This window comes from Pelophylax lessonae (genome assembly GCF_965119305.1).
Source record: "Pelophylax lessonae genome assembly, chromosome: 2".
Lineage (NCBI taxonomy): Eukaryota > Metazoa > Chordata > Amphibia > Anura > Ranidae > Pelophylax > Pelophylax lessonae.
Genome location: NC_138769.1, coordinates 587,408,150 through 587,431,586, shown reverse-complemented (window position 1 = coordinate 587,431,586; position 23,437 = coordinate 587,408,150). Strand labels below are relative to the sequence as shown.

General features: G+C 41.7%; 1 protein-coding gene across 2 annotated transcripts in view; it reads left to right on the top strand.

Moving 5' to 3' along the window:
• DIP2B (disco interacting protein 2 homolog B) overlaps positions 1–23,437 on the top strand; it is a 400,603-nt gene that overhangs the window by 290,679 nt on the left and 86,487 nt on the right. The window contains exons 10-11 of one of the 2 annotated variants that reach the window (XM_082244510.1): positions 10,036–10,128; positions 21,480–21,603. In XM_082244510.1, the coding sequence (XP_082100636.1) occupies positions 10,036–10,128; positions 21,480–21,603 (217 nt within the window). Of the gene's footprint in view, positions 1–10,035; positions 10,147–21,479; positions 21,604–23,437 lie in introns of both variants that reach the window. The other variant, XM_082244509.1, reaches the window with a different exon arrangement.

Here is a 23,437-nt window from a genome sequence, read left to right as displayed (position 1 = left end):
AGGCCAGCCCTGCTTGAGGCTTGAGAAAGGGGAGTAAATGGCCCTAAAACACATAGCCACGCCCACATTGACATCTGACATCTGCTTTCCCAGAGCCACTACCCGACTTCCTGCATCACAGAGTGTTTTACACTGGCTCCGCTTGTTATTACAAATCCAAAGCCACTTCCTGGCTTTACCCTGCAGTGCCTCGCCGTTTCCCTGGCGAACGCTCCTGTAATCCATTCAACGGAGATCCATCATGAAGCTTTTTGTTAGGATGATGTGCCTATGTTTTTTTGAGCTACATATGAGTGCCTATGCTATTTTAACCCTTTGTTTTCATAAAACTACACTTAGATGGTCGCAACCTCTGTTTTTTCATACCCTTCAGTATGCGAATGAGATAAGTTGGAGAAAAATCATGTGTCTTTGTCTACATACAGGTTCCTGGTCAGTGACTTTGGGAACAGGAATAAAAGGGTCAGCTACCAGAGCTGAGAGCAGTTTGGAATCTCTTAAAAATTAAACTGTATGTTTATTTTTAAGGAACTAGCCATCAGACTGAACAGGGGACAGAAATTTTAAAGAGGGGTAACATGTTTGTAACGGCTGATCCTCAGTAGAACTGGGACGCATCTAGACAGAGCCAGCATATACCTTCCGTCTTTGCTTGTGATGAACCCAGTAAAATGTTGGATTATCAATTCTGAGGGGGTATCACTAAACATCTGACTAGTGGTTGCCACCTTTTTAGCATTTTTTTTTTTTTTTTTTTTTTTTTTTAGATCGTGTCCTTTTTTTAATATTGAAGATATGTATTTACCTTTTGGTAATCCCTTTTCAAATACCTTTTCCTTAGCTTTAAATACGATTGCACTGGAATGGAAGTGGAATTGTCCTTAATGCCTCCTTTTTATTCTCAAGCTTTTTTTCCTCAGCTGGGAGACCCAATGTTTAAAGCTTTGATAACCAGGGCAACTCCAACTGAGCTACGTTGGCAAAGGGTAACGTCAGTAAAGGTTTCCTTTAATAGTTGAGCTTGACACCTTTCCCTCCCTAGTTCAAGTCGCCTTACTGGTTATTTATTGTGAAAGGCAGTGTCTTTCGCCTATATAGAATCAGGAGTGGTAAGGCCAAGCAAAATATTTTCAAGAGAGTGTAAATTTGCTTGTAACTTCGTTCCTATTTCTCTGGTGTACTGATAGTTTTGATTTGTGCTTTTCATTGACAGCAGCCTGTTTTACTAGAGTTGTCATTATATGCTCAGCTTGAGTTGCCCAGGGCTGTATAAATGAAGTCCACAGAGAATATATATTTAATTTATAATCTCACTAATTTCCAGTTTGGAATGAAGAGAGAGAGTCTTATTGCTATGTTCAAATATGTCATGATATTAAAAATGATTTACAAGTGATTACTATTCTCCTGCTGTGTGCTTAATTAGACAGAACGGTTGATCTACAGGCTTTGTTTAATTATTGTTTAAGATGCATGTAACAGGCTTGTAGAAACAACTACAATTTCCAGCAGCGTAATGGCAAGTAGACCTTACAGATATGATTTCACTAATAAGGAAATAGTGTGTGCATGGCTTTTTGGGTGTTTTTTTAATAATATCAGATAATTAGTTCATTACCATTTACATTCATACCATAATTAGCTTTTGTGCTTTGCTTTTATATCCAAGTCAATTATGCTAACATTAAATCAGCGCTGAATTAAACTTTAAATCATGCTTTTATCTTGAATCACTTCATGTGCAACAGCACAAACTTCTAGATGAATATATTGCTTGTCGTGAATGAAGCTGCTTTGTAATCTCCAGCCTTAGAGAAGTCTTGTGGTCGCTAGTGATATTGCGTCAGCCATCAACACTACCATTGTAGCAGCATTGTGTCTACTTCATGTTTGCCACTGATGTAATAGCATCATGTCTGCCTTCAGTGTAGCCGTATTGCCTCCGCCACTTGCATAAAAGCATTGTGCCAGTCTTCTTTGTAGCAGCAGTATGCATTACTTTACACACCTTTTGACATTGGTATCATTGTACAGGCTGTGGCACCATTGCACTGACCATGATTTTAGCATGACATTGTTACTTATGCTTTCACTACTGTGTGCTTATATTCTGACCAAACCACATTTTTTAATCTCCTGTCCTGCTGTAAATCATCATGAACCTCAAAGTGTGATTGCTAGCGGATGCATTCCACTTCATCTTTGCTACTTCTAATGAAAAAAATCCAAAGTTTAGCACTAGAAATTATTATTTCAATATTCTTTAAATTAGGATCTCTCTTGCTTCTCTTCCACTATATTGTCAGTAATAACTGTATTTTCTTTGTGTCTACTTTCTTATCCTATTACTGCCTGGCCATGTGCATCCATGGGATGAGTATCATCATTTTCTAAAAAAATTCTAGACAGTTACATGTATTACTCAATTTACATTCAAAGGGTCAGTCCACCCAGAAGTGGAATTCAGTTACAGGTGAAGTATGGTAGGCTGAGTCACCCCCTGGTTTCTTATATTTCTTGAAGATTCCAACAGCAAAATCTCCAATCCATAGTTGCAAACTCTATTCTAGGTGTTGATGGGATACTTTATCTATTTTGAGTTGTTCCCATTCCTCTTGTTGTATTCTACCTGATATGAAGCAAGTTCAGAATGCAGCATGGAGAGCAGGACTCTGTTTTGATGGCAATGGCAACTGTGCCAATCCAGTAGAAATTTTATTATTTAACAGAAATTGGTCTGAGAAAAATTAAGTGGCCTAATTCCTTCTATTTAAAAACTGAAATAACAGTTTTGAGTGGGCTGACACTTTAATAGCAATCTGATTATATTATGTGCTCCACTTTGTTATCTTGTCTTAGGCTGTGCACTTATGCTCACTTAATGTGAGCAAAGCACTGTATTTCTTCAGCCCCAATTTACTCCACACTATGCCTGTGTTTATAAAGTAAAAGCCATAGTGTGGATCCTGCAGTGTCCTTTGGAATGTTCTTTAAATAATGCAGTAGATAGCTCTCCGTGACAGTATGAGAACTCGGTCACATGAGCATGACAGGCTTCTGACTAAGCTCTCCAAGCAGCGGCACTAAATTGTTCTGTATGTTCAAAATATTATATTGTCCTACAGTGGGGAAAATCATTTTTTGATCCCCTGCAGATTTTGTAAGTTTGCCCACTTACAAAGAAATGAAGGGTCTATTATTTTTATCATAGTTGTATTTTAAATGATAGAGACAAAATGGCAACCAATAATCCAGAAAAAGCACACGATACAAATGTTATAAATTGAGTTGCAGTTCAGTGAGTAAAATAAGTATTTGATCCTCAAGCAAAACTTGACTTAGTACTTGGTGGAGAAACCCTTGTTGGCAAACAGAGGTAAGACATTTCTTGTAGTTGGTTTCCGGGTTTGCACACGTCTCAGGAGAGATTTTGGTTAACTCTTCTTTACATATCTTCTCTAAATTCTTAAGGTTTCTTGGCCGTTGCTTGGCAACTCGAAGTTTCAGCTCTCTCCATATTTTTATTTCTTTATTTCTTTTTAAAGGATTAAGGTCTGGAGACTGGCTAGGCCGCTCTATGACCTTAATGTGAAACAGCCCCAAAGAATAATGTTTCCACCACCGTGCTTGACTGTACGGACGGTGTTTTCTGGCTCATAGTTAACATTTTTCTTCATCCAAACACAGGGAGTTGAGTTAATGCCAAAGAGCTAAATTTTGGTCTCATCTGACCACAGCACTTTCTCCAAATCCTTCTCTAAATCATTTAGATGTTCATTGGCAAACTTCAGACTGGCCTGTACATGTGTCTTCTTGAGGAGGTGGGACTTTGTGGGCGCTGCAAGATTTCAATCCATGGCGGCATATTGTGTTACCAATGGTTTGTTTGGTTACTGTGGTCCCAACTGCCTTAAGATCATTCACAAGTGCATCCCACGTCGTTCTTGATTGATCCCTCACTTTTCTCTTAAACATCCTTGCCCCATGAGGCTAAATTATGCATGGAGCTCCAGACCGAGGGGCGATTTATGGTTCTTTTGTATTTCTTCCATTTGCGAACGATCCAACAGTTGTCTTCTTCTTACCAAGCTTCTTGCTGATGGTCTTGTAGCCTATTCCAGCCTTGTGCAGGTCTACAATCTTTTCCCTAACCTCCTTTGACAGCTCTTTGGTCTTGCCCATTATAGTGAGTTTCGAATGGAAGAAAAAGATTCTTTGGACAGGTGACTTTTATACACATAACAAATTGTTGTTAGGATCACCTTCTTAAATTGACAGGACTAATCTGTGTACCACATGAGCACATACTGTATCCAGTATGTCGGTGCCAGAATTATTGTTGGTTGGTAGGGGATCAAACACCTATTTTACTCACTGAACTGCGACTCAATTTAAAACATTTGTATTGTGTTTTTTTCTGAATTTTTGGTTGATGTTCTGCCTCTATCGATTAAAATAAATCTATGATAAAAATTATAGATACTTCATTTCTTTGTAAGTGGGCAAATTTACAAAATCTGCAGGGTATCAAAAGAATTATTTTCCCCACTGTAATAATGTTTATGATAATGAATTACATTGACCAAAGGTGAAACTTGTAGCATTCATAAGAAATTGAATAAAATGTGTGCACATATTATAGAGGAAAAGAAGGTTAACACATGACCATGTTTTCATTTCTACTTGTGAGATCTCTCTAAACACATTTATATCTGGTTGGTTGATATCTCCCTAGTTATCAGTACAAAATTATCAATTTCACTCTTGTATACCTAAGGCCTTTTCACACTTATGCTTTGTAGACGTGGTGATTTTGTGGTAATGCACCTTAGCATAATGCATAGTAGCACAGCTTCTTGATGTATGGTGCATTGTGGTTCCATTCATTATGTATGCCATCCCAACGGTTTTGTATAGTAGAGCCCAAGGGCCCTTTCACATGGGGGCCTTATATTCCGATCAGCAGGGGATTGGTCAGCTGATCCCCTGCTGATCAAAGCAGAGCAGGACAGATGACCGGTCTATGTCTGCCCAGTTCCTGCAGAGCGGACACAGACAGACCCCGCTTTGCTCTATGGGCAGCCGGGAGTAAACTCTGCTGTCCATACTTGATGGTCTCTGATCTCATCTGCCCAAAAGGAATAGGATGCAGTCCTCTATTTTTCCAGCAGGCCTGATTGAACCCAGAGGTAGGTCAGTGTAAACGGACACAAGCCATTTACATCCGCAAGTTTATAGGACCATATTCATAGGACCATGTTCATAGGACCATGGTTCTTGGTCCTTCTGAGCAGGTCCACCTGAAAAACTGACAGGCTTACCTAATCGGATTGCCCGTGTGAAAGGGCCCTAATACAGAATGCTTCACAGTGCATATATCATGCCTTGTGGGATATTTCATTGTTAAAAAAAAAAAAAAAAAAAGTCATTTACATTTTTTGGCTGTTGTGGTTTGTTGGCAGCCCATTTATAATAAGTGGACTGCCTTAACTCAACACATGTTAATGCTTATGAAATAATGCACTAAAACCGAATTTATATGTGAATAGGATTTTAGTGTTCCTATGTAGATCTCTTTAGGGCTCCTGCACAGCTCCAAAAAAAAGCTGCTTTTACAGGCATTTGAGCTTTTGTTTCTCTGCCTAAAAAGCTTGAAGAAACTTGTGATATTTTTTGTGCTCTTTTGCGTGTTTTTGTTGAGCTTTTTTGAGCAAAAGCATTTTTCTTTCACAAACCCTCCACCTAGCACATTTTATCTTTTTTTTTTTTTTTTTTTGTGAGCTTTTATAGGCTTTTTCATGCATTTTTGGGCACTTAGGCGTTTTTTTTCTGCTCGAAAGCTCCTCTCAAAAACACGAGTTTGGCAGGGGTTTGTTCTGCCTGTAAGAGCATATACCTGTAAACTCCTAAATAAATCTATGGTGTGCTTGGACACATTGGCTAACATAGATGGGAGTTTCCAGGCAGAATCAAGGGAGAACTCAAAAAAGCTAACAAATCTGTAGATGTAGTGTGCTTAAGCCCTTACAGTTTGTTTCCTCATATATGTCTTCTGTTTTATAGTGGGAAACAACTGGTTGACGGGTTTAAAAATATTAAGTACAGTATATGCATCTTTGCAGATGCTAACAGATTTTTTTTTTCTTTCCACACCACGTTCCTTTTTAATTCACACGAGATTCCGTGCTGTGCGATTTGAGCCCATTCATTTTGAATGGGCTCAAATTGCACTGCATCGTACCAAAAAAATGCATGTATTTTAAATTTTTTTTGGAGCTGCACCACCAAATGACCATGCGATCTGTTGCAGGCAAACACATTGTGTTTGCGACCTGTGTTTGGGGTGTTAACATTTATATTGACACTCACAGCGGATGGCAAGGACAGTGCCGTTTGCATGCAATGCAAGAAACCTTTAGGGGATTGCTGCGTTTCCCACACCGCATAAGTGTGAACCTAGCCTAAAGCAGTTATAAAATACAAGCACCTAGAGTCACACATACCTGCAGCAGCTGCTGTACCTTACATTTATAGGCCAAATTCCTGACTATTGTGGCTTCTGCTACCTCTCTCTCCCACACATTCCTGTTGGCTCATCACTATGACCAGTAGAAATGTGCAGGAAGCAGAAAGGGTTGGACACGTTTCAGCACTATCTGGAAGTGCCAAGGCTTTTCCTGTCCTAATGATTCGAGATTTTATAGTACAAAATTGGTATCGGCGTTTTCTACAGGTGTGTGAACTTCTAGGTGCCTGGACTTAATAACAGCAGTTCTTTTTTTATTATTTCTTTAAGATTTTTTGACAGATTCTACAGTGCCTTGCGAAAGTATTCGGCCCCCTTGAAGTTTGCAACCTTTTGCCACATTTCAGGCTTCAAACCTAAAGATATAAAACTGTAATTTTTTGTGAAGAATCAACAAGTGGGACACAATCATGAAGTGGAACGAAATTTATTGGATATTTCAAACTTTAACAAATAAAAACTGAAAAATTGGGCGTGCAAAATTATTCAGCCCCTTTACTTTCAGTGCAGCAAACTCTCTCCAGAAGTTCAGTGAGAATCTCTGAATGATCCAATGTTGACCTAAATGACTAATGATGATAAATAGAATCCATCTGTGTGTAATCAAGTCTCCGTATAAATGCACCTGCACTGTGATAGTCTCAGAGGTCTGTTTAAAGTGCAGAGAGCATCATGAAGAACAAGGAACACACCAGGCAGGTCCGAGATACGGTTGTGGAGAAGTTTAAAGCCGGATTTGGATACAAAAAGATTTCCCAAGCTTTAAACATCCCAAGGAGCACTGTGCAAGCGGTAATATTGAAATGGAAGGAGTATCAGACCACTGCAAATCTACAAAGACCTGGCCGTCCCTCTAAACTTTTAGCTCATACAAGGAGAAGACTGATCAGAGATGCAGCCAAGAGGCCTATGATCACTCTGGATGAACTGCAGAGATCTACAGCTGAGGTGGGAGACTCTGTCCAAAGGACAACAATCAGTCGTATACTGCACAAATCTGGCCTTTTTGGAAGAGTGGCAAGAAGAAAGCCATTTCTTAAAGATATCCATAAAAAGTGTTTTTTAAAGTTTGCCACAGGCCACCTGGGAGACGCACCAAACATGTGGAAGAAGGTGCTTTGGTCAGATGAAACCAAAATCAAACTTTTTGGCAACAATGCAAAACGTTATGTTTGGCGTAAAAGCAACACAGCTCATCACCCTGAACACACCATCCCCACTGTCAAACATGGTGGTGGCAGCATCATGGTTTGGGCCTGCTTTTCTTCAGCAGTGACAGGGAAGATGGTTAAAATTGATGGGAAGATGGATGGAGCCAAATACAGGACCATTCTGGAAGAAAACCTGATGGAGTCTGCAAAAGACCTGAGACTGGGACGGAGATTTGTCTTCCAACAAGACAATGATCCAAAACATAAAGCAAAATCTACAATGGAATGGTTCACAAATAAACATATCCAGGTGTTAGAATGGCCAAGTCAAAGTCCAGGCCTGAATCCAATCGAGAATCTGTGGAAAGAACTGAAAACTGCTGTTCGCAAACGCTCGCCATCTAACCTCACTCAGCTCGAGCTGTTTTGCAAGGAGGAATGGGCAAAAATTTCAGTCTCTCAATGTGCAAAACTGATAGAGACATATCCCAAGCGACTTACAGCTGTAATCGCAGCAAAAGGTGGCGCTACAAAGTATTAACCACTTAAGCCCCAGAAGATTTTACCCCCTTCCTGACCAGGGCCTATTTTGCGATTCGGCACTGCGTGACTTTAACGGACAATTGCACGGTCGTGCGACGCTGTACCCAACTGGAATTGATGTCCTTTTTTTTCCAACAAACAGAGCTTTCTTTTGGTGATATTTGATCACTTGTGCGATTTTTTGATCATGCGCTATAAACAAAAAGAGTGTAAATTTTGCAAAAATTATATTTTTCACATTTTTTTATATGAAATTCCCCCCCAAAAAAAATTTAAAAATCAAAATTTTTTAACATTTTCGGCCAATTTGTTTATGCTACATATGTTTGGTAAACAAAAATCGCAAAAAGCGTATTTTGATTGGTTTGCGCAAAAGTTATCGCGTATACTAACAAAGGGAAAGATTTTTGTAATTTTTGTTGTTTTTTTTTTACGTGTAATGGCGGCGATATGCGATTTTTTTTTTTTGCGGTACTGCGACATTGCGGCGGACAGATCGGACCCTTGACTGACATTTTTGACACTTTTGGGGTTACCAGTGACATTTCTACAGTAATCAGTGCTATACATATGCACTGTTCCTGTAAAATTACACTGGCAGTGAAGGGCTTAACTTTTTTTTAGAGGGAGGGGTTATGTGTGTCCCTAGGGGCGTGATTCTAACTGTGATTGGCTGTGGCTTGAGGTGCAGGAACAGTGATCAACGGTCCTACATAGTAGAACCGTATGATCACTATTCCTACACAGGGGAGAATGACAGGCGGCTTGTTTACATCAGCCGCCTGCCTTTCTCCCTCTGCACGACGATCGCCGAGTGACCGGCGGACATCGGGTCCGCCGGTCACACGCCCCGGACCATGCCTCCGGGGGCGTGCGCTCGCTCGCTCCCTAGACCCTCACAGGCTAGCGACGTAGATCTACGTCGCTCTGCCTGTGAGGTACTGACTGCCGACGTAAATAGTCGCGCGGCAGTCGGCAAGTGGTTAACTTATGAATAATTTTGCGCGCCCAATTTTTCAGTTTTTTATTTGTTAAAAAAGTTTGAAATATCCAATAAATTTAGTTCCACTTCATGATTGTGTCCCACTTGTTGATTCTTCACAAAAAATTACAGTTTTATATCTTTATCTTTGAAGCCTGAAATGTGGCAAAAGGTCGCAAAGTTCAAGGGGGCCGAATACTTTCGCAAGGCACTGTATATGATGGCCCCTAAGATTTGTCTCTAATTAGGAGAGTTATGTAACTGTAATTTGGCAGGTAGAAAGAACTTTTGAACAATAACCTATTTCTTCCTCTGTTTTCTTTTTTTAAGCTGTAGAAGAACATGAGCACTCAGTAACTATTTTATAATCTGCCAGTGTGGTAAAAGATAGGTGGTGGTGTTAATGGCATCAACTGGAGTTGCCAAAATGGATAAAAGTTTTGTGTACAGCTAAACTTTCTATACCCTCAATTTTCCTGGTTTGAGGTATAATGGTCATGTTAGGACTTTCCACCCATCAAGTACAAGAGGAATCCTGTGCTTTTGTATAGTATTTGGTCTTCAGTGTTTCTCTACAGCTGATCATTTAACAGAGCTAAGGACAAACTTATCTTCATATAAGGTCCATAGTTATATTGCATTGGTGAAAGTATTCTATAACTTTAACTAACTTGGTTTGTACAGTACCACAGGTTCCTTGAAATATAGATTGTGCAATTATAGATGTATCTTTTTTTTTTTTTTAAATAAAATGTGTATATTGAATTAACACATTTGTATATTCATTTCAGAACCTGCTTTGAACATTAATATTACACATGGCTTTCTTTCAGGTTGCCCTGGTTTATCCCAATAATGATCCAGTCATGTTTATGGTCGCATTTTATGGCTGTCTGCTGGCAGAAGTTATCCCAGTGCCGATTGAGGTACCTCTTACAAGAAAGGTAACGATAAAATGTAGAGTTATGATGGACTGGCTCTCAGGCCGTCCGTCTCTTGAAGGCAACTACAAAGCAGCCATCCCCTGGCCATTTACGTTTTGCCAGTAATTGTACCTAAATTGTAATTCCAGCAGAAGACTAAATGACATGAACGGAAAGGAAGTTCATACATTATTTATATTCATGTCATCTTCTTGAATAACTGACTATATAATCTAGTCTGAGCGTATTTATTACTGTGAAACTAAGTGCACCCAGAAATTTATTACCGAAATGCACAATATTATAGGCTCTAAAAAGCTAACAAAAGGGTTTTACAACAATATTAAATGACCTCCTATATTCTCTTGTTTCTATTTCTCTGGTCTTAGTAGCAGTTTCAGGGTCAGATGACTGAGCATGTCAATTGAGATGATTTCTTTTTTGATTATACATTTGCTCTCAGGAAATATTCATAGAGCATTTCCACATCAATTAAGATATCTTCTATCTGGTAAGTTATATCTCAGCCCTCTTCATGGCTGGACATAACTTGAACATTTCTAGTGGGATCCTTCCAAGTCCTCGTTATATTGCAAAGCTTTTTAGCTGCCCTCTGCTAAGCTGGCTACACATTATACTAATTCCTGCCTGTTTCTCAGGAAATACACTATGTGGTTTGCCACCTCCTGCCCAGCATCCTTTGATTAAAGAAGCGAAGAGCAGGGCACAACATTTTTGGCCAGTAAGCAGCTGCATCCAATCAAATGCAGCCCCTATTGGGGAACTCTGACAGGTTCGAGCGGTGTCTGTCAGGTTATTGTAGTTACAGCAGGAGATTCTTCTGTCAGCGCTATATAGCGTGGGGGAAGTCTGTCAAATCACTTTCTTTTATCCCACGTGTCTAACAAAAATGATTTAGTTTGTAAACCAGCTTTAGATTGAAGGCCAACAAGCCTTACGTTGCTATGTTTAGACATACTGTGGGCTCACAATCTTTAGGATATGAAGTGGAAAAAGTGGACAACTTGCAGTGTACAGTAGGAGCTAGGTATTGGCTGCATATTAGACAAATCCATTTAATAATAACCTATATTAAAATAATATATATTTTTTAACAGACTCAACATTTTATTGGTCACTTTCAATGGTTATTGAATTTCTATGTGTAGATGTGTGTATGTATATATACATATACATTACAGCATTAGTCCAAATGGTGTTTAACTTATGTGAATGCTAGTAGGTGCAATCATCTTCTACATATCATATTTTCTAGTTCTTGTGGCCTTTATGAGGGTGTTTCACACTTGCTGTAACACTTCATTTACTTGACATCACAGAGAATCCTGACTGTCTTTGTAATAGCTATGGCCAGATGCAAAGTTTAAATCTTTATTAGGGAGACCTTATTCCTGGGCCCTTAATAAATAGAGATATTGCACAGTTCAACCCATTGCAATGTACTCACAACTGAAAAAAACATTTGGCTGAATATATATTCATAAAAAAAAAAACATTTTGGAAATGAGTGGTATCCCTGCCTTCAGGTAAGGTGAGTAATTTACCTGGGCTAAAATCCAGACTGCGATAGTAAAAAGGCTTCTAATTCCCAGTTTCCGTTATCATACCATTCACTCCATTTACATCAATGTTACATGGCCTTTTTCCTCTGTGTGTCACTGCCTAACAACATTTTCAGGCATTCAGTCCTGGACAATGATGAGTTCATAAATAACCCTGTCCACCACAGTACTGCCAAAAATATTTTCTTGTGCTGTGGTCCAAACAAGACTTGGTGACACAAAGGCCTGATTTCACTAGATGTGAACAACTCTCTCACACTGTCTCACTGTATTTTGGGTAGATAATGGCTGCAGAGACCCTTTTTGAGGTGCTGTTGTTGGAGATTCAATAGGCTACTGCTGGCTCAACTGGGATGTATACATCGATGTACCTGTACGTCGCTTCATTCAATAGCCAGTAGATGGTGTGATTGTGCCATGATTGGCTAGCGGGGATGTCAGTCAGCGGGTCCGACATACCAGATGTCTGCTGGCCACCCTCCATCATCCCCGGGAAAGGCAGCCAAAAATATGTAGCAGAATACTTATTGGCCTAAATTGATTTTAAAAAAAAAATAGATTTTTCTAAGTTTTTTTGGCTGTGTTTTATAGCAGAAAGTGAAAAATATTATGTATTTTTTTTTTTTTCAAAAATTTTGCTTTTTTTTTTTGTTTATAGCGCAAAAAATCAAAACCGCAGAGGTGATCAAATACCACTAAAATAAAGCTCTATTTGTGGGGAAAAAAGGACATACATTTTTCTCTAGCGCTCATCGACAGACGTAGTCCTCGGTGATACACCACCTTCGGGTTATGTTACCTCCGCAGGAGCAGGACTAGACAGGAAATTAAAAAGCTCTGGCCACACCCTAGGGGCAGTCCCAGAGGGTATATCCTCTCTCTCTCTGCCTCAGCAAATCAGTTATTTTCTGTCTAGTTAGGAGTAAGGACCTAGATACCTTGCTGGGATCTTAGGTCCTGGCAAGATTTTTTTCTTAAAAAGATTTTTTAGACCGCTTTTTTCTCCAGTGTTCCTGTGAGATCTTCAAGCAAGAAAGCTGAACTGGGCGACGGGCTGGATGTTGAGATCCGGTGGTCACCCCAGTTCAGCCTACGAGCGCGTGCAGGCCATAGCTCCGCGCTGTGTCGGCCGCGACAAAGTCCCATTAAAGGACTGTCCACGCGAGTTAAACGTCTCGCCGAAACGCCAAAGACCATGAGTCACGGCGTCCGTATTGGTCGACAGCCCTCCCGCCCCGGTGGAGAGGGGTACTGTCAGGAGTTGGTGCCCGCCTGGTTCCGGTATGGTGAGTAGTACGTTCCCCCTTTTTCCCTGACGGGTTTTGTGGTGAACGCGGGCCCCTCTCTGTATGGTAAGAAAGAGTCCTTTCTATCCTATAACATGTCACAAATCCTCCTACTTTGAGTGTGATTTATGTGTGCAAAAGCCAGGAGGCTTGGCTTGGGAGCTAACAATCTATTGTATACATGTTTTAAAGATGTAATCTGTGGCATTCTGGGTATCTTATGGGTTAAGTATAAGCTACCTACCAGTCAGAAGCCACGGACATGTAGACTGCCTTCCAAATCAGATCTCCAGCTATTAGCAGGCCTCCCGAACGGCCACGCGGTCCGCCAGGGCCGGTACCGCCAACCACGCCATATCCCCATGCAGAGAGAGTGTTGTGTGCCCTGCAGCACACCGCTATTCAGTTTAGGCCGCCGCCATTTTTTTTGCTGGATCGCACGAGCCGCCATTTTGGCGTAGCCTCGTGTCTCCAGCATGGGGGCGGCCATGTTTGAGGTGATCCTACACCTCGTGGAGCTTGGGGGAGGCGCCGGAAGGCGTGCAGAGGGGCGGAGCCGCCTCCTTTCTTCCTGGGCAGCCAGCCAAGAGACTTCCTGTTTGTCAAGACAGCGCTGTAAGCTGTTGCAGTTTAACTCTGAGCATCAAGTGGTGAGCCTGGGGGTCTATCTCTCTCTCTCTCGATCGATAGGGATCCCTAAGCAGGTAACACTAAGGGGCTTTTTGTGGCGCTGGGGGTCAGAAAAAAAAAGAAAAAAAAAAAAAAAAAAAGATTTTTTTCTTTACTTTTGAATTATATTATCCAGGAAGTAACTGGAGTTATTATGGACCCTGCCACACATATTCCCCCACCTGTTTCCCTCGAGGGGGCCTCGGGACCCGCCGGTGCACAGAGTATAGAGTCATTTACAGCAATTTTGGAGTCTATGGTGGCTCGGGTGGAGGCGGCCTGTCAGGGACGGGGGTCTAGGAAGCGACCCCCGCCTACCCCTATACCATCTGACACCTCTGACTCAGATTCAGAGATGGTCACGGCAGTTGCAGGTTCCTCTGCAAGGGCTGTTATCCCAGGTAAAGCCCCCTCAGACAGTGAGGAGGACGCTTCTTCTCTTGCTATAATTCAGGAAGAAGCATTGGTGGACGCACTAGTTGTGGCAGTGCAAGAAACCTTAAAACTTGAGGCTTTACCGGCAGAGGCAACTGAAACAGAGAGGCCTTTTGGGACTAATAAGCCCATCAAGACGGCGAAGGCTTTTCCTGTACCTAAATGTTTTGGTAATCAGATTAAAGGAGAATGGGAGCATTCTAAACGTACCTTTACTATTTCCAAGCGTATTGCTAGACGCTATCCGTTTGAGGAATCCATCATTAAGAAATGGACGGTACCACCAGTCGTGGATCCGCCTATTTCCAGGCTGAATAAAGCCACGGTTATTCCAGTGGAGGACACTTCGTCCTTTAAGGATCCGGTGGATCGAAAGATAGAAGCAGAGTCCCGCACTATCTTTTCTCTGATAGGGTCAGCATTTAGACCAGTAATCGTTATTGGTCTAGTTTCCCAGACACTTACGGAATGGGCGAAAATGGTACGCCAAGATCTTAGGGGAAAAGATATTCCCCAGGAGACATCTGATTTGATGGAACAGATCATACAAGGGCTACGGTTTATCTGTGACGCAGCCTTGGACACTACTCCCCTATTAGGGCATGCATCTAAGTTAGCAGTGATCCTCAGACGTGTGCTGTGGTTAAAATGCTGGTCAGCTGACCTAGGTTCCAAAAAGACCTTGACCAATCTCCCCTTTCAGGGGAATCGTCTATTTGGAGCCAACCTAGATGAAATCATTAAGGATGCCACTGGGGGCAAGAGCACTTTTTTGCCACAGGCTGCAAAAGCTAAGGGACCTCGCAACAAGCGAGGACCTTTCTTTACCGCCCATAAAGGGCGCCCGGCTGGTACTAGCGGGAAAGGCAAGACTCCTCCAGGAGGGTTCAAGAAGGGGACCGACCCAGCCAAACCCGAAGTAAAGGAGTACACAGCCTGAAGGTGCGCCCCCACCCGGTTTCAGGGTGGGGGGACGTTTTCAGCGGTATTCAGGACATTAGATCGAGCATCAACCACTACTACCGGTGCGATTCTTCCCTTCCAACATTTAAGTACCACAGGAAGCGGTAGTTACCGTTCCCTGAAAAGATCTTTTCCTTTACCTTTTCCTAAGATTAGTCCCGATACCTCACAGGAATCGGATCTGGTTGACCAGATAGGCCAAGTAGCCTCTAGTCGGGTGACTTCGGTCCCTGAGGTTCAACCAGAAAAGATCACCCTTCCTGATAGAAATCAGGTATCTGATAAATGTGTGGGAACAGAAAACGACCAGACTTTCTCGGATGGTCGGGGCCAGATACCTCTAGGGACGCCTGGTTCAGATCCAATCAGCGCCAGTGGTCCTAGAAATTCTAGGCTGGCCTCCTCAAGCCGGCCTGGCCGACTTGGACATGTTAGTCGCAGACGTTCCGTGGGAACTTCGTCTCAGGGAGTGTCTGTGGTCTCAAGGACCAATTTACCTTCGTGCTTTACAGTCGCTGGTTTTAATGGCCTGGCCATTGAGACCCAAGTACTGAAGGACAGAGGTTTGTCTACTTCAGTCATTCCTACCCTTATTAAAGCAAGGAAAGCGACTTCCAGCAAAGTCTATTATCACACATGGAAGACTTATATTGCGTGGTGCGAATCTTTAGGATTTCCTCCACGTACCTATTCGGTGACTCGAATATTGGCCTTTTTGCAACAAGGGGTTGAGCAGAAGCTAGCCTTGAGCACCATCAAGGGTCAAGTTTCAGCATTAGCAATCTTCTTTCAGAAGCCTTTAGCTACCAAATCCTTGGTGCGGAATTTCATCCAGGGGGTGCGGCACCTGGCTCCTCCAGTCCGCGCGCCCTTACCGCCCTGGGATCTTAATTTGGTTTTGTCGGTTCTACAGAAACCTCCCTTTGAAAACATCAGGGAGATTCCCTTGCTTACTCTATCCCAGAAGGTGGCCTTCTTGGTGGCTATTACTTCTGCTCGCAGGGTGTCAGAACTGGCTGCATTATCGTGCCAGTCACCATACCTAGTGATTCATAGGGATAAGGTAGTACTTCATCCTAAGCCATCTTTTCTTCCCAAGGTGGTTTCAGATTTTCATCTGAATGAAGATATTGTACTACCTTCCTTGTGTCCTCAGCCCAAGCATCATTGGGAACATGCGTTGCATTCCTTAGATGTGGTTCGGGCAATCAGGGTATACCTGAAAGCTACGGAATCATTCCGTAAGACGGATTCACTTTTTGTGATCACGGATGGCCCCAGAAAGGGTTTGCCTGCATCTGCCGCGACCATTGCCAAATGGATTAGACAAACGGTGGTACAGGCTTATTCTATTAAGAGTCAGAGTCCTCCGTTCCCTGTTAGGGCGCACTCCACTCGAGCGCTCAGTACTTCCTGGGCCTTTCGCCATCAGGCGTCAGTGGTCCAGGTATGTAAGGCGGCCACCTGGTCGTCGGTACATACCTTTACAAAATTCTATAAAATTGATGTGACGGCATCGGCGGATGCCTCATTTGGCCGCAAGGTTTTGCAGGCCGCAATTTGAGGAGACCGGTGGTCTACCTCGAGGGTTTTTTTCTGTTTGAAAAAAAAAAAAAAAAAAAATTGTTTTCTCTTTTTTTGTTGAGTCTCATCATTAAGGATGAGCATTGTAAACTTCTAGTTGGCACCGGTTGGGCCTTCTAGATTGGGATTGATTTCCATTTTCCCACCCCTCAGTTGTGATACTGCTCTGGGACGTCCCGAAGGTGGTGTATCACCGAGGACTACGTCTGTCGATGAGCGCTAGAGAAAAATGGATTTTTGTAAAATCTTACCGTAAAATCCTTTTCTCTTAGCTCATCGACAGACGTAGTCCCCGCCCCTCTGTTTTGGAGTTGGGTTGGGTTAAATTCTCTAAGCACTGCTTTTTCACATAACTGATTTGCTGAGGCAGAGAGAGAGAGGATATACCCTCTGGGACTGCCCCTAGGGTGTGGCCAGAGCTTTTTAATTTCCTGTCTAGTCCTGCTCCTGCGGAGGTAACATAACCCGAAGGTGGTGTATCACCGAGGACTACGTCTGTCGATGAGCTAAGAGAAAAGGATTTTACGGTAAGATTTTACAAAAATCCATTTTTTTGAGTACAGCATCGCACGACTACGCAATTGTCAGTTAAAGTAACGCAGTGCTGTATCGCAATAAATGGCCTGGTTAAGGGGGTAAAACTTTCCGGTCCAGAAATGGTTAAAGAAGTTGCTAGCAGACTTTCAACAAGCTTCAGGTAATCCTGAAGCTGCTAGTAGCTTGTTTAAAGTGACAATCAGCACTCATTAAGATCTGCGTTCACCATTTCCTAAAATGCTTTAAAAACTTCTACAAAGCTTGTTGAAAGCTCTGCAAATGCTTTGTAATAGCTTAAGCTGGCCATACTTTATACAATTTTCTTTAATTTCCTTTAAATTTACCTTCAACTATTTAGTACAAGGGCCTGCCTGATTGCATACAAATTTAAAGTCTTTAGGTTTGACCTCATGTTGTAGGGTTTTGGTAAGTCTAAAGGAAAATTACACAAGAACATTGTATAATGTATGGCCAGCCTTACTGTTCACACTGCTCTTCTACGAGCTGAAGCAAGTTTTGAGATGATCGGTCCTGACCTAGATGTGCGGCCATCCGAGGTCAGTATTGGCAAAGTGTTGTAATTGTTTGGCACACACAGGTTTCCATAAACCGTGCTTTACTTGAAAACTCAAGTTTGAATCTTAAGGCTGGGTTTGCAGTCCAGAGTCTGATGCGTTTCTCTTCCCCCCAGTTCAGGCGCCCCGCGGCTTCCCCGCACATTTGTGAACCTGGCTCCATTGAAAGCCGATCACTTTCATATTTTATGCGAATTGGATGCGGTTAAAAATTGCATCCAATTCACATATATGTGAACCCAACCTTAGTTTCCATCATCTGTCTGTCATTAACGGTCTAGTCTCTTTCATAAAATTGTCTAAAATGAAAACTGTGCTAATAAGTGCTAGTAATTAGAATCAGCAGTACAGTGGAAAATGACAGTTTGAGGCACGTTGTTTATGCTGGGAAATAAAGCAAATGAAGCGCAGCTTTTTGTAGAAAGATAATTAAATTGTCTGTTGCTGGAAATGTTTTTGCAATTGTCAGTCACCCTTCTTTTTATTTATTTATTTTAATTTGAAGAGGAAAAAAGCCTTCCACAAACATGTACTGAAGGTATTGGCTCAGGTAGTTGAGCTTAATGGCACTAAGCAATTACTTTGATGGTGTGGTGCTTGCCAGATTACAGCACACCTTAGACTAAATTTGCCATATAGCTGTCAGGCATCTAGAAGATTGTTTTTTTATAGAAAAGACACGCCATAGCAGTAACCTAAATGTTTTATATATTACTATATTGTTCTAACATATGGAAAGTTTAATTGTCATTTGATTAGCTCTCACACTACCTTGTGACAAGACAATGCACCCACACACCCATCAACACATTTAATCAGATTTGCACAGAACTGTCACCTCTCATCACATTAAATGTTATAGGATACGTCCACCAAAAACCTTTTTTTTGTATTAAAGTAGAAAAGATTAGATCCCCTATTGTGTTTTTGCTGCTATCCTGGACTTTGTTTAAGAGCTTTCCCCTCATCTAATGTCACATTGACAATAAGTTACCAGACAGGAAGTAAGGGAAAAATCAGTAACCGGGACACTGACTGCAATAAAAAGCTCTAAGGGGTTCTTGCCTTCTCCTACTTAACTAAAAAAATAATAGATTTTCACTTGCTGTATGGCTGAAAATGTTGTCACCCTGATAGTAAGGGTCTTTGCTCATGGGCTATCCACCCGGCGGACTCCGTTTTGCTCAGCGGGATCGATCCACTGATCCCCGCTGAGCAGGCGGATGACAAGTACATCGCTTACTTTGCAGAGACGGAGCTGTCAGAGCCCTACTCTCCACCTGTCCATTTTCATCCGATCGGATCCTCTAGACCAGTGGTCCTCAACTCCGGTCCTCGGGGCCCACTAACAGGTCAGGTTTTAAGTATTACCTTAGGGAGATGCAGACTAGAATACTGCAATCACTGAGCAGCAAATTAGATCACCTGTGATGTAATTTAGTTATCTTGCAAACCTGGCCTGTTAGTGGGCCCCAAGGACCAGAATTGAGGACCACTGCTCTAGACGGATGGAAAATAGGGTTTCCATCTGTCTGGATTTCACGGACAGGATCGGTTCGGCGAGCAGCAGGTGTCAGCCGACATGTCACCGCTGACATCCGCTGCTCCATAGGATGCATGGAGCATCCGATCAGGTCCGCCTGAAAAAACAGGCGGACCTTATCATAAAGCTCGTGTGAAAGGGGTCTAAGTGAGGGGAAATTCCTCTCATGAAGTCCCAGATAGCAGCAAAACCCGAAATAGGCTGTAATTCTTCCACACTCTATTCAAAACAAAAAAAAATTTAGTCAGGGCTTAAACTTCAAAGTTTTTCTGGTGGTGCACCCTAAATAATTAAAGTGTTTGTAAGGTATTTTTCCCTCTAAAATAACAAAAAAAATTATACTTATTTACTCTGTGTAGTGGAATTTCACAGAGCAGCTCCAAACCTCCTCTTCTGGGGTGCCCCACAGGCGCCCTAGGCTCTTCTTCTGCCTGTACCACTATAGTAAGCAGGGAGGTGAGAAGACCTGCAGCCAAGCACAGCACTGGATCGATACAGGACTCAGGAAAGTGTTTAGGAAGGAGGGAGAGAAACAAGTACTGAGAGTTTTTATTTTATTTTTTTTTTCAATTTTTTTTTTTTAGATTTCTTTATTTAATAAAAGGTTGTGATACAAACATAAGAAAAAAGTGCATTGAGCGAAACAGAATAATACAAAACATACAGTATTGCCAGATACAATGCTCCACATAACTTCAAAGTGGTAGAAAAAAAGAAAAAGACCAACTGCAGAGAAGTGGGTGCAATGCCAACAAGGCAGAGAGCAATGGCAGATGTACCATATTATATAGTCATAAACTGTCAAGAAAAGCAAACTATAGACAACCACATTTTGTGATATTTACTGGTGTTGGGTACAAATGTAGTACTGACGGAAGGACTCCCAATCAGTACTATTACAAATAGCAAGCTCCGAAGCAGGGAGTAGAGGGGAGTAGACAGGAAGGCCCCAAGTAGCAAGGACAGAGTTTGAAGTATACACAGAGGGGACAACGAGAAACGGTTTAGAGTAGAACATGAGGGGGAGAAGAGAAAGAAGCAGTGGCAGGGAGAAGAGAACGTGTGAGGGAGGAACAGAGAGAGAAAGCAGTAGCAGTGCCCGGGCCCCCAGACCCACGCCTCCGCCGCCTTCGCTCCTCAGCCAGGGCCGGGGAGCTCCCGCAGGTATTTTTTTTTCACCTTTAAAGTATAATGAAAGGCAAAACTTTTTTTTTTTTTTTTTTAGGTTTGGTTAGAGTGGAGAGGGATTACAGCCCCTGTCAGGTTTTTATTTCTGCTTGTACTCTCATTAAGGAGATTCACCCCCTCTTTGTCCTGTGTTTACTATTATCATTGGAAGTGAAAGTAAAAGAAAATCCCAAATTTTGGGTTGTCCCCAGAAAAGTAATAGAGGGGAAATCTTCCAATGCGGATACTATGGTGACCTATGGGTCTCCAAGAAATTCCCTTATTTGCAGGGATTTCCTGTTTGGCTACAGGAAGTGAAGGTAAATCTCCCCGATGGGACACAGATGGCCAAAAAAAAATCTGACAGGAGGTCTAACCCTCCCTTGCTGTATCCAAAATGAAAAAAAAATGGTTTTGCCCATAATTATACTTTAATGCATAGAGTTTAATCAGGTAAAAAAAAATCTTATGACTTTAGAACACCTTTAATGTCTAATATTTTTCAAATTATGTTTGTTCAATGAATTGTCTCATATTAGTTTGCTAAAGATGTTTAATTGGCATTTAGTCTACTCAATGAATCATTTATGTTCTTCAGAATATCAATTTTGAATTGCAATTTTAACTTTTTCAAGTGCTAACTAATGCTCTTGGCAGTTGGTGATCTCTTATATTATTCTGCTTTGCCTTGAGTATATTTAATTTCTCTTACGTCCTCCGACAGTCGCCGCCACCTCTAAGTCATCACTATTGGGTATTGACTTCCGCTCCTCAGGAGTAGCTAATATATTTAATTTTTTACAAACTTTTTTTTGTCTGTTTTGAGAGCTGACTTTTTAGTTATTTGTTTTAAATTTTTTTTATTATCTTTCCTCTGCATAGCCAGTTCATAGAGCTTAATCAAAGGAAATGACAGGCAGACTAAAAATCCAGTAAATCAACCCTAATAACATTAGTGAAGTGTGTTTCTTTTGGTGTAACCGTTTCATCCCACTTTCTTCTTCATAAACAGGATGCTGGTGGGCATCAGATTGGGTTCCTGCTGGGAAGCTGTGGTGTGAAGCTTGCTCTTACCACTGAGGTTTGCCTAAAAGGACTGCCAAAAACACAGAATGGAGAAATTGTGCAATTCAAGGGTACGCTACTACTTTTCACTGCATCTGATTTATTCATATAAATAATATAATTTGGAACCTATTGCATTTTAAATTTTAAAACGATAAAAGTCCACAATAATCCAACTGTTTCAGAAGAGGAAAACAAAATTATTTGTCATGCCAAAAAAGTGACCTAAAGACCATGTTATGACCAGAACTATATGTTTTTTTTTAGCTTCAGTTAGAAGGCTAAGAGAAATGCTTGTTTTTTTTTTTTTAAGTGTGAGCACAGCACAGGAAAAGCAAAGAAATCGAAATGTTACCGACTGCTTAGAGTAGACCCTTCTACTATGATTGAAGAAAAGTGTAAATGTTGCCCACATAAATCACAATCTTAGTGCAAATGGGAACGAAATTAAAGGATAAGTTCACCTTTTGGAACATATTACACCCATATTCAGGGCTTAACATGATGCAACGGCTCCTGATCCCCCATTCTAACAGCTAGGGATCTTCTCCCAAACCCCCTCCACTAGCTGTCACACTCTGCAACAAACACGACCAGGCGGGTGGAGCGGCATCCATTTACAGTGAATTGAAAAACGACAAGGTACAACAGCCTTTGTGGCTGTCGACTTGTAGTTTTCAATGAAATTCCACTGCTCTGTGGAGCACCGTGGTAGTTAATTTACACTTCCTATCAAATTGTATCTGCTTGCCTGCATGGGATGTATGGGGAAGCAGATACACTGGCAGTTTTGTTGGAAACCTGCATGGCACAAGCAATCTACTAATCATTGGTGCAATGCTTTATGGGCTCAAAAAAAAAAAAAAAGTAATAAATACACGTTTTTTTGCCTGCAAAAGAAATGTGCATTTGATTATTTATTTTTTGTAAAAATTGAACTTATCCTTTAAACCTGATTGGTTGCTCTAGTGGTCCTAGTGTATGTTTGTTCCACTTTTAAAAAGCAGACCTTCTATTTGTACTGGCCACACTTTTTGTTTGTAGTATAGCTGAAAAGTTAAAGGGTACCTTCACTTTTGTGGGGGGGGGGGGGGGGGGGGGTAAATATAGCATATACAATTTGCTACACAAGTCACACTGTTTATTGAATGTTGTTAAAAATTACATTTCCTTTTCAATCTGCAGTGCTGTAAGTTTCTTTAACCACTTGCCGACCGCCGCACGACTATCTACGTCGGCGGTCAGCCCCTCACAGGCAAAGTGACGTAGGGCTACGTCACTAGCTTGTGAGGGTCTAGGGAGCGAGTGCGCGCCGCCGGAGGCGCGCTCCCGCGTGGTCACGGACCACCCCGCGCGTGTGACCGGCGGACCCGATGTCCGCCGGTCACTCTGCGATCGGCGGGGGAGAGGGAGAAAGTCAGGCGGCTTGTGTAAACAAGCTGCCTGTCATTCTCCCCTGTGTATGAAGGATGATCATACGGTTCTACTATGTAGAACCGTTGATCACTCTTCATACATCTGAAGCCACAGCCAATCACAGTAGAAAGCACGCCCCTAGGGACACACATAGCCCCTCCCTTTCAAAAAAAGTTAACCCCTTCACTGTCAGTGTATTTTTACAGTAACAGTGCATATGTATAGCACTGATTACTGTAGAAATGTCACTGGTAACCCCAAAAGTGGCAAAAATGTCAGTCAAGGGTCCGATCTGTCCGCCGCAATGTCGCAGTACCGCAAAAAAAAATCGCATATCGCCGCCATTACGCGTTTAAAAAAAAACAACAAAAATGACAAAAATCTTTCCCTTTGTTAGTAAACGCGATAACTTTTGCGCAAACCAATCAAAATACGCTTTTTGATTTTTACATTTTTTTGGGGGGGAATTTCATATAAAAAATGTGAAAA